This window comes from Rhagoletis zephyria, unplaced genomic scaffold, assembly GCF_001687245.7.
Source record: "Rhagoletis zephyria isolate East Lansing unplaced genomic scaffold, Rhagoletis_zephyria_1.1 Rzeph_scaffold_02451, whole genome shotgun sequence".
Classification (NCBI taxonomy): Eukaryota; Metazoa; Arthropoda; class Insecta; order Diptera; family Tephritidae; genus Rhagoletis; species Rhagoletis zephyria.
This window is the reverse complement of record NW_016159535.1, coordinates 20,451-32,192: the sequence shown is the minus strand read 5'-3', so window position 1 is coordinate 32,192 and position 11,742 is coordinate 20,451. Positions and strand designations below refer to the sequence as shown.

Sequence of the window (11,742 nt, the reverse complement as noted above, 5' to 3'; positions counted from 1 at the left end):
TCATGAATCTAGGAGATCGTAGTTTCTGACCTAAATCGACAGGCCGCGATCAAATTAGGAGGTTGGCTCTTTAAATTTTCAAAAAAAGCATTTTCGATGGTAAACCTAATGTATGTACTATATAGACTTTCTTCTGTTCGGCAGCAGTCAATGAATGAATTAAATAGAATTATAATCTGATGACATGATAAGATTAGAAGCTTCATGGCTCTTTGGAATCTACCTTATGGGCAGAAGCGCCGGCGTTTCCAGACGCGCCGGCGTCGCCGCCGCCGCCGATTATTTTTGAAGTTGACCACGCCGCCGCCGCAAAGCCTGTCGGCGTAAACCTCTAATACATAGTAGAGTTATAAGTACTAGGAGAGCCAGTTACTGTAAAAATTGTACCGTTTTTGTAATTCTTTTAGAGCCCTGGGGATGTTAGCACGTCGATAAGGTTATAAGGCACAAAATTACTCAAAAGAAAATCTCATTCTTAGGAACCAAAAAGTGAAAAAAAAATTTTATAATTTTTTTTTTCTTAATATTTTAATAGCGTTAATTTTAACCGGGCAAACATTTCTCTATAACCAATATTTTTTATAAAAACCCTTTGGCCGTCAAACAAATGAACTTGGTCTGAAGTATCTGAAATGTAGAACTGCAATCTGTCAAATGAACGAAGTCTACAATTGTAGCATACAATTGTCCGTGAGAAAATATATGTCATCCGAAAAGCGGCAAGGATTGGAAACTGTGTACGCTGGAACGAAAACGGCTAAATAATATCAAAATAGGATGAATGAATGCGAGTAGCATTCACCAATCGTTGTTTACGTTATGTTCATGTTGCGCATAAGTAATTCAATACAGGGGCTCTCATATTACGCGTCAAAGTCAAATCATGGAATGGGGAGAATTCAGACCTAGATAAAAAACAAATTTCAATTAGGATGCCACGGGAACCATAGGGTACTATGTATCACTATAATTCTCGAAAAATCGACGAAGATTAAAAACTTTATGAATTTAGATAACTGGATACATTTCAGTTAGTCGAAAAATTCCAACAATTCGATACGTATTGATAGCTCAATGAATTTCAAAAATACTAAATATCGATAACTCGATAACTCTACAAATTTCGATAGCTATCGATAAATTCAGATAGCTGCGCATTTCACAAACTGAATAAACTTCGATAAATAAGAAGTTTACATATCTCGATATATATCGATAGCTCGATTTTGATAGCTCCATAAATCTTCATATCTATCGGCAAATTTCTTTGATAAATCGATAAATGGACAATATAGTGACAACTCGACGAATTTATGCAATTCCAGAAATTTTGATAACCCGATGAATTTTGAAAATTCCAAAAACCTTCCATTTCATAAACTGACAAATTTCGATAACTACCAAAAAGTTTCGATAAATCACTATTTATCGATGATTCGATCATTTAAAACCAATATATCATAACTCGATAAATTTCGTTAACTCTATAACTCTGTAAATTTTTATAACTCGATATAGGTATTGATTATCAAATAATTGTCAAATTAAATAAAATTTCATTAACTTGATAAATTACGATAACCCGATAAACTTTTAGGACTCGATAACTGTCGGTACATTTCGACAACTTATCTTAAGCGTCTCGATAAATTTCGATAACTCAGTAAACATTGATAAATTTCAATAACACGATACATTCGGATAACTTAAAAAAATTGACGATCCGATTTATTTTGATAACTATAAACTTTGGTGATAAGAAACTTGATAACTTTCGGGATGGGTCGTTCATGTTAAGTTGTTTGTATATGGATTTCCTCTGCAATAATGACACAACTCAAAATTTCATATTTTTCAGTAGAGCTAACTTAAGATTTTGCATTTCAAAATTTAGCAATAATATGTCTTGGGACGTTAATATTGTGGAGTATTTGAAGTTATTCTGTAGGGAAGATGTGCAAGATTTCAAATTCTGAATGCTTTATAAATATTGCGTAAGGCTTCGACTGAAAAAATACAAAATAAATAACTGTTATTAAGTAGTTTAACGAAAATAAGTCCATTGGTATTACTGAAAAAACGACACTGTCAACTGTTTCCTTCAGAGCAAAAACAATGCCGAACTGAGCGGTGAATCGTACTTCAGCACCCTCACCGACAAAAAAGTTTTGAGAGCAAATAAAAACGTGTCCGGACACGAATGGATGTAAGTACATTAGGGTACATGGCCTATGAGTAATATCGATGGATTTGCATAAGTTAGCTCGTATTTTTATTCTATGACCTTCTAAAGTTTTCATATCCCGGCTAAGTAGTTTTCAAAAAAGTTTAAAAATGGTTAAAATAAATATCCTAGCGAAATTGAAGGCTAAGACTTATGTGGTAAAATTGCGTTGGGAATAATTTCGTAGAACATTTTAACCCATTAGCTCCCGCCTTAAAGCGTAGTTTGGACCCTCACTTTAAGAAGCCTCTCAAAAAGCAGATTCGGAAGTTCATTAGAGGATTGATGTGTTCTTGTTCTTGATGCTTCACGTCACCAAGGTAAAAGTCTGTATAAAATTAAATCAATAAAATCTATCTGCCAAAAAGAAACATTTTTTTTGTCGATTTTTAATTTTAATTTTTTAGAGACTTTTACGTTGGTGGCATGAAGCTTTTGCCTGAGAAGACCCTTAGTAAAATTTTCGAAGAATAATTTTCTGGAACATATCAATCCTCTAACGACCTAACAAATTTTCTTTTTGCGGGATTTCTTGAAGTAGGTCGCGTTTATGTTCTCAAGTAAGTTTATAATAAAAACACAGTATTTGTCTGTTTTTACAGAGAATTTTTCCTAAGGAAGATATGTTCTATCATTGTAAAATAAATCACAAGACACGAGAAAAATTGGTTTATTAAGTATATCACCAATATTTATAAAATATTTGAATAATTAAATCTAAAGCTAAAACATATCTTGGTACATATTTTTACATTCTGGTACAGTTTTTGGTACACAAAAAAAAGAGATAAGTGGCAACCGTAATCGAAGAGGGTATTGCCAAAAGAACACTCAACGTCTACAAAAAATGTACAAGACGAATTTTTTCTTTGTGATGCCACGTGTCACATGATTTGCTCGTCTGAAAAACAAAAAAAAAAACAAAAAAAGTTAACCGAGGTTGTGGTGAATGCGCTTCCATTTCCCTAGGATGAAGGACATCGTGCTAATGAGCCCGAAGTTTTTAGGACTGATGTATTCAGACGTATCTACCAACTTTAGGGATAAAGGCGAAGGCTAGTAGTAGTAGACGTCCATGCTTAATCCTAATTTCTTTTATTTTCTTCTAATAAAAATATTTACAGCATATCGCATGCTGAGTGGAAGATCCACCTATCTCGGCAACCAGTTCGAAAACGCCCTATCTCAGAAAATTTTTAAATAACGCCCTATTTCAGAACGCTCTATTTTAGAACTTAGCACATTTTCAATGTATTTTAGTTCGAGATAGGACGGTTTTGAACCGAATTCTGAGATAGAGTGCTTTTCAATAAAACTCAGAAATAGGGCGTTCTTCAATCAAGTTCTGAAGTATGGCATTCTTAATAAGCTATCTCAGAAAGGGCAGTTTTAACAACGGCGGCGGCGATACTTATGTACTTATGTACCGCGGTGTACATATATGTATAAAACAATTTTATTTACCGTGAAATAACCGAAAAATTACAATTATTTTATATGCTAAAAACTTTTTATCAAAACTTAAATGAGTATACAATATTGCATGTGTACTTACTTTGACAATTTCCAATCGGCGGCATACGGAATCCCGACAATGGATCGGCTGAGAAATGGAACGGTCGTTGTCCGAATGCGAAATGGAATTGTTGCTGTTGTCCTAAAAGCGACAACACTGTTTTGTTGTAAGTTTTAAAATAACTGTTCTTATCTAAGTTTGGTTGTTGAAATAGCAATGTTAGATTAATTGGTTGTGTGTTTGTTTTTCAATGAATTTGTATGTGTCACCATAGGCTTTGTGCAGCTTGTTATAAAAAGTACTGAAAACGCTGCTGTGAATTTGCTAAGAATTTAATATTTTACTATGCCCCTTGCTAACATTTTCACATTGTAATTTAGTTGCGCTTAATTTCCTTCCAACTTTAAGTACTTAGCGCACTGCCTCTCAGCCTGAAAACTTCTCTTTCCACAGCCATGTTCATTATAAAATTATAACCGTTCGTCTGGTCGAAAAGGACACAGCATTGTTTTAACCGCTGCATCCAACTTTGGACCTAAAATTTTACAACTAGCTACAAAACTTTAAACATATGTACATACATACATACATACCAGGCACATACATAAGTGATCGTATGTACACAAAGGCGCAGCAACACCAAAACTAATGCCACTCAGTTGCTCTGCAGTTGCTGGCGAGAGATAAATCATTTGTGGATTCAATTGTTGCAACTTTCATTTCATTCAACATTCGCTAGTCAGTGGACTGCAGCCGGTTGCCGGTATTCGTAAAATCCTTTTGTCCTTGACTGTTAGCCGAAAGTGAGGTAGAGCATTGAATGAGTTAGGAAGTTAGTTTGTGTGCCTTGCTAAAACTATGTACTGCCTGTCTTCCCAAAAACAAACCCATTTTAAAAACATTTATACATACATACATAGTACATATGTGTGCTGCAGTTTCAAATGAATAAACTTCCCGCTTTGCTGCTTTAGGAACTCATCCGTCTAAAATTGTCTACGTTTAACATATGCAAAGTAAAATATTTGCATGCTTATAAATATTTAGTAAATGGACAGATAAATGAATGGAACGGCTAGAGGACTAAGGAGCGAGAAGCTGGGTATAGCAAAGGCGTTTTGGACTCAAAGTTTCATTAGTAAGGCTTCGCTAGCCGCTGGCAGACAAACGAATAGTTACAAAAGGCATATTTCACTAGGCAAAAGCAGACGTACCTTTCCCTTTTACGCATATAAATACTCGTATACATATGTACATACATATGTATGTATATGTATTAAAGAATGAATGTGTATCCCCATTACTATTGAGGCATTGCATTTTCTAAAGTTTATTGGTAGGTGTGTGTTTGCATACGTTGGCGTTGGGATTTGCTAATGAATATTCTTAAAGATGAATTGTTTGATTTGACAATAGCGAAAGGAAGAAGGAGCAAAGCTCAGCATAAGCAGAAATGGCTATTGCATGAGCAGGACAAAGGCAGGCCGCATTAACTACGAAGCGACCATATGCAGCTGCAAGGAAAATGGGCAAGGAGTAGATACTTTAAATAAGGGCAGACGTTTTCTATCTTGCAACTAATAAATTGTTGCTGTCATTACATAGTTGTTACACTTGTATGTACATAGTTGTTATTACTGCAGTCGCATACCTTTAGAGTTCAGGCATCTAAATTAAATACATAGCACTTTCATGGAGAAATGAAGGCGTAAGGGTTACTCGAACATATGAGACTTGCTCTGTAGTTTCTTTGATATGCATTTGGGTTTGGCATGTGACACCATATGTATGCGTGCGTGAAAGTTTATTTTTGTTTCTGTATATTGATTTTATAAGATGAAATATATCAGCATACTTACTGGTCTTTGAACGTGGCTCACGCGGTCCATCAACTGTCACTTTGATCGCTTTATTGTAGGTGGCAATATGTGGCGGATTCGTAGAAACAGTAATTGTGAGTGTGAAGCTCTTCCCTGGAAATAGAAAAGTTCTAATTTTTAAGCTGTTTGAGGTATTGAGAATGGTTTGAGATGTGTTTTATAAAATAAGTTTACGATGGAATTCTGTTGGACTATGTACATACATAATAAAACAAACGCCTTCGACTAGTAATTAAATAAGATCGAATTGCTAATTTAAAAATCCAAGATAAGAGACATTCTTGAGAAAAATCCTCCTACCTTAGAGTAAATAACAGAAAATTAGAGAATGTGCATGAATGATTCGCTAAGAGTCTTGTTTATACCCCTTGCTTCATACATATCGCGCAAAATCCAACCACAGTAAGGGTACCAGCCGACAGATATACCTCAGGGAGTTAACTATGTCAAGTAGCTACGATCCGATGGTATCATTCTTTCCCTAATGCAAAAGTCTTCGGAGACGTTATGCCGAGCACTGATTCAGAACTTTGTGAGTGGCATGAGCAAAGCGCTGTTCATACATAAAACTGCGGGACGCTGTTAAGAGGACATTTATTTCCAAAGCACAAAATAGGACTTGTGTAGCTCCGAAGGATTCCATACCAATCAATCTCTCCCTTTTTTTGCAGGATGTAGAGGGACTGATGAAGGCCGTTGTGGCTGTATGGCTAGAGGTGCGCACTATTACTTCGTAGGACCTGGGCTTTATTTATTTATTTATTTAATCAAATGGAATAAAATCCTTACTGACTATAAAACAAAAGAGCTTATACACTACCTAAAATAATTAAGTAAGACAAAACGAACTGTTCCAAATGAGAGATACGGATCATATTCAGAGAGAGGATTCGAGCTACATCTCCACTTGAAACCTCCTAATGGTATTGCTGCACTAAAAAGGCTTGCAGGTCCACCATTTGTTATAACATCAAGACGTACACCACAAACTGGAGGAGCAGCTCGGATAAACACATAGCAAAAGCGTAAACGCCAAAATAGTATTATAATTAACCAAGTTAGGGGATCTTACTCTTGAAGATGGTGCCTTTCGATAAAGTCTAATACTGCGATAGGCCTTGCTTGACTGCCTTAGATATACTTAAAATCAGGGCTGCAAACCACTCCAAAAATCTATGCGGTTCGGTTCAGTGCTTCCAACCACTTAGGAAAAGCTTGTACCGGTACAAGAACCGGTTCACGAGCATCCCTGAATCGCGGTTCGGTTCGGTTGAAGTGGTTCAATTTCTTAATGCTAAGGTATATAAATATTACAAAAATATCCATCCAAATCCATATTTTTAAAACTAAAGGTTTTGTTATTGAGATCAAATTTAAATATCCACATGTAGAGTGGACGCGACATTTTATCAAGTATTCGCTATTTTTCTTTTCTTTGTTTAATGCTTATTTTTTTAACCATATAAACCCTACTTTCAAACTTTGTGCAAAAACTATGAATATTCTGCACAGTTTCATCTAAATTGCAAATTTAAGTTTAATTTTTAAGTTTTAAGTTGATTTTTAGCAATTTTTCACGGATTTTCTTCCATATAAAGTATGTATTTTGGACAATTTTCTTTTCAGAAGAAAACAAAAAAATGATTCAAAATCAACGCGATCAAAATGAAATTAGATAACTTTTAACAAACTTTTTAAGGTTTGCACAAGTGGTCAGCCTAGTCGAGTATGAAGATTAAAACAGCAAACTGAGAATTTTAAATTGACCCTCAAAATCTTGGCTTTATGTTGAGAACCTCATTTTCGGTAGGCTGGAGCTTCACTTGGCCTTGGCCACTTAGTGCGGCATCTGACTATTTTTCTTTTGTGGGTTTAATGTTAATTAATTTTTTATAAAAGTATAGCTCGTTATATAATAATAAGCATCTAAATCCAAATTTCAAACTTTGTACAAAAGTGAGAAAAAAATCTACAAATTTCAACAAAATTGCATCAAAGACTCAAACTTTTTAATCCAAACTGCAAAAATCCGAGTTTTATAAATTCTTTATTTAACAAGCATTTTCTTCTATACAAAAAAAAAATAAGCTTTACCCGTATATGGGTGAAATTACAACTCACGGAGTTGCCATCAAACAAAAAAATTTTAGCATTTTTACTATACGGGATGCATTTTGAGACCAAGTATTACTAAACTTGAAAAATACTTTAGTGGATTTTAATTTTTAAACCGAACCAAACCGAACCGAACCATTTTTTGGAGTGGTTTTCGGTTCAGTTTTGGCATTTCAAAATAAAAACGGTTCGGTTCGTGGTTCGGTTCGAAACCCGAAAAAGCGATGGTTCGGTTCAAAACCCTGCTTAAAACTTCATAGCACAAAAGATTTCCATCATTTAAAGTTGACCATTATCCTTTTTGTAGACCTAGATCGCTGGCAAACCATACATGTTGCAGCACTGCTTAGATAAATCCGCTAACTGCTTCACTTTGTTTTCCTGAAATTTGTGTGCCATAAGGAAATGAGCCCTAGGTATTGCACAAGAATGAAGTACTGTTACTATCGGCATTCTAGCGTGTTTTCCGAGATGTCGGTGAGCGGTGATAATCGCTACAATCCTAGATACATGTACCTTTGACCTATTTAACCGCGCTGCTTTACAGCCATAGGCAGGCCAAAGCTCATGTGCTATTTTGCTAGTCTGCATCTCTGACAACCTCTTCGTTGCTGGTTTCAGAAAGTGCAAGTAAATTCCTGTTTTATTTGTCAGAGCGATTATCCGAGCACCAACGCTACCTATTCGGCCAAACGACCTCCCGCCTTGAACAATTCGTTTGCTCTCTCGATGCCTTCTATGTATCTGTGGCTGGAAACCCAGACAAGATGCATAGCTATTGACTGAGTCACCGATCGTAGTTTCATGTTGCAGGAGATATGTGTATCTAGTAGTGCTGAGTAAATCACCGACTTTTCTTTCATAGTCATACTAACTATTATTTAGTAACCAACATTGCGGTTTCCTTTAGGACAAAAATTTAATACGCTGAATTTTGTTTTAATTTCGATCGTAAATCTAGGCATTCAATTTATGTAGTTGGTTAGAAGCGGATGCTCGTGGCGTCAATTGAATTCCATGAGGCTCCACCCTAAAGTTGGCGCTACCCCCACACTGACAGATTTGGCTTATTAAAAATTGCGTCTGCTAGTTTTTCGTTTTATATTGCCACAATTAGATAATTGTGATTTCCCTGCAGGGAAAGCTACTAGTTGTGAACTAGAATTCTACCGGTTTGCGTTTCAGCCGAACTAGTTCACGTTCTATCCTTTTTCAATGTTAGCGACTGGTATTTTTAACATTGCGATGTCCTACGAGATGTCAATTGTCAGGCTATGCATCAGCATCTACTAGTATAAATACTAGTAGCATCATACCAGTTGATGAGATAGTCTGCCAATTCATGCCCCGTGAAAAGCATTAGTGTGCCTTTTTGCTCGAGGCGCTCCAGCAGTCACAATGGCCGACAGAGCAGAGCACTCGCGTGGTAAGCCTGAGGTCCCAGGTTCAAATCCTGGCGCAGGGAAAATTTTTTTATTTTCTATTTTTTATTTTATTTTTATTTTTTATAAATTTATTTTTTTGTTTATGCTGTTTATTGTAATTTTTTAATTTAATAAAAAAAAAAATTTTTGTTTAATTTCTTTGTTTTTATATTTCTTCCTAAATGTTTTTTTGCAACGCAATTAGATTTTCAAATTTGTTATTTATTTATAAATTGAATAAATTATTTTTACTTACATTTATTTAACTTTAAAAATCTTAACCACCTCCAAGCGGCCTCGAACCTGCGATTTCAGAACCAGAACCAGTAGTCTTCACGTGACGCCACAGCCGACATTTGTAAGAAAAGCAATTAATTGCGTTTTATTTTTGGCTTTGGCAATTCAAAGGCAGATGTCGCTGATCGCCTAAGTTCTTCGAAATTGTCGAACTGGTAGGCACATAATAGTTAATGAACTAGTATTTTTTCTAACTGGTTTGGCTTTTCACTGCAGGGTTGTTGTAAAATTCTGGATACCTCATATGCTTAGGTACAATCACTGATATTTATATAGCTACGCTGCTTCAAATAAGAAGTGGGCAAACTAAAATTGGATACAGCGTGGTACATTTACAAACAATAAAACAGTGCTAGTGGGACCTTAATATCCGGTTTTATTGGGACCGGTTTAGAAGGATATTGTCCGGTTTGCTAGAACATGTACTTCCTAAGTTATGAGGAATATAATTTTGGATGAGGTCGTAGTCAATTACTCCGCCGAGGTGAAGTAAGCATATTCGCCTAACGCCGAACGCCTAACTTCTGTCGAAGATCCATGCTGACGTCACCACACCGAGAGCTACGAAGGCACTAAAAATCATGGTGGAATCGCCCAAACATACTGAGATGGATATACGCCATGATCGTACGACCAACAGTGATATATACGGCGTTGGTTGGCTTTCAAGAACCTGTTTTAGTCCCTAAAGGTGATACTTTAGTTCTCTAAAGGTGACACTCGTATAAAAAAGGTACTTATTTTCGAAAAGAAATTTAGAATTTAGTATTAAAGGGACACATGTTTAGGCGAGCACTCTAAAACCTTAGAAGCCATTCGCACAGATATCTAAGAGGTTAACTGCGTTTAAGGGCATTTTCGTTAGCTAAGGTCTACGCGAGTGAGCATAGATTAACTCGTGAATGAAATACCGTTAAGAGAGCCTTCTTATTTTAAGCGACAGGTAGGCAGTGCCACGATGTAGGGTGACAGAGGTGGCGCAATCAGCATTACCGCTACTTTGTTCTTGGCCAATTTGACAGAATCAGTTGTTCGTGTGATGTAATTTTAGCAAACTGTTTGTATGTATGCAGAGATGTTTATATGTATGTAAATATGGCGACCTCCATGGTTTGACAGTTAACACTCTTTCTCTCCTCCATCTCCAATTATTATTTCCTATTTGTTGCTATCTTGACGTCATCACCCGCAGGAATGCGTAATCTTGTATTCTATCATTCTTAGGCAGTGCTCATGGGTCTCTTACTCAATGAAGTTTGATAATTGCTAGTACTGGCGTGCATTGAGAGAATTTACGCTCTTGCTAAACACAATGATATCCAGTTGCGATAACGACAACTATCTAGATATTGTTTTATCTATCCGAAATAAGTTCTACACTCTTTAGTAAACAGAATTGATAGAAATATTTTTTTTAACAACGTTCACCTTTCGACAACAAACATACACGAAAGGCTTAAAAATACATTTAACGTTTGGAAGAGTCATAAAACTGGATGTACCACAATTTGCCAAAACTGCCGAATTCTTGTGCACACAACTTTTTATTAGGAAAATATATATGTAAGTCCATATAGCCCTATTTAATTGAAAATTCTCTTTCTACTCTTTCTTTTCTATACCATTTCCAAAGCTAATTAAACAGACTTGTACATAAATAAGCACAAAGCGCACTTTAAGCTTACATACTTAACGTATGCACATACATACATACATATGTAAAATTTTGTTTTAAATGCTCCCTGTTAAGCGTCCCCTTTTTGTTTTTTTCTTGCTACTATTGCCAACTAAAATGTTCACTCATTAATCATTGGAAGCGGCAAAGCGTGTTGGTTGCTAATGACAATTCACGCCACATAATCGTTTTCATTATTTTTAAGACATATGCACACAACTCAAATTGCAGACAATAAAGACATTTTCTGGAAAATCTTCTATGTTTACACAGGTATCCAGTACGAGTACGCGTTTGCAAGGAGGGCATGAACCAAAGGTAGGTACAAGCAGCGAAAGGGTAGACATTTGCTGAACAAATGCGCGCTTAAAAATGAAGAAAAGGGACGAAGCGTGAATTGTCTTAGTCCTGTAGCTTTTTAGAAATTAAGAAGGCATATGAGTGTTTGTATGTATGTACATACATATATGTGTACGTATGCGCATATGTGTAGTTCTTTTTAAGATGTGTTATATGCATCTGTGTATGTATGGAAATGTAAGTGATTAACGTTTTGTTTGCTAAGTTAAAAGCATTTCAACATTTCATTTTCTTTGGTGTTGGTAACACTT

At 35.7% G+C, this 11,742-nt stretch overlaps 1 protein-coding gene across 1 annotated transcript in view; it reads right to left on the bottom strand.

Moving 5' to 3' along the window:
- Positions 1-11,742, bottom strand: part of RunxA (RUNX family transcription factor Runt related A) — a 32,235-nt gene that overhangs the window by 12,825 nt on the left and 7,668 nt on the right. The window contains exons 2-3 of the mRNA XM_017621409.1: positions 5,600-5,713; positions 3,780-3,896 (exon numbers count right to left, since the gene is read on the bottom strand). Coding sequence (XP_017476898.1) covers positions 3,780-3,896; positions 5,600-5,713 — 231 coding nt within the window. The remainder of the gene's footprint in view (positions 1-3,779; positions 3,897-5,599; positions 5,714-11,742) is intronic.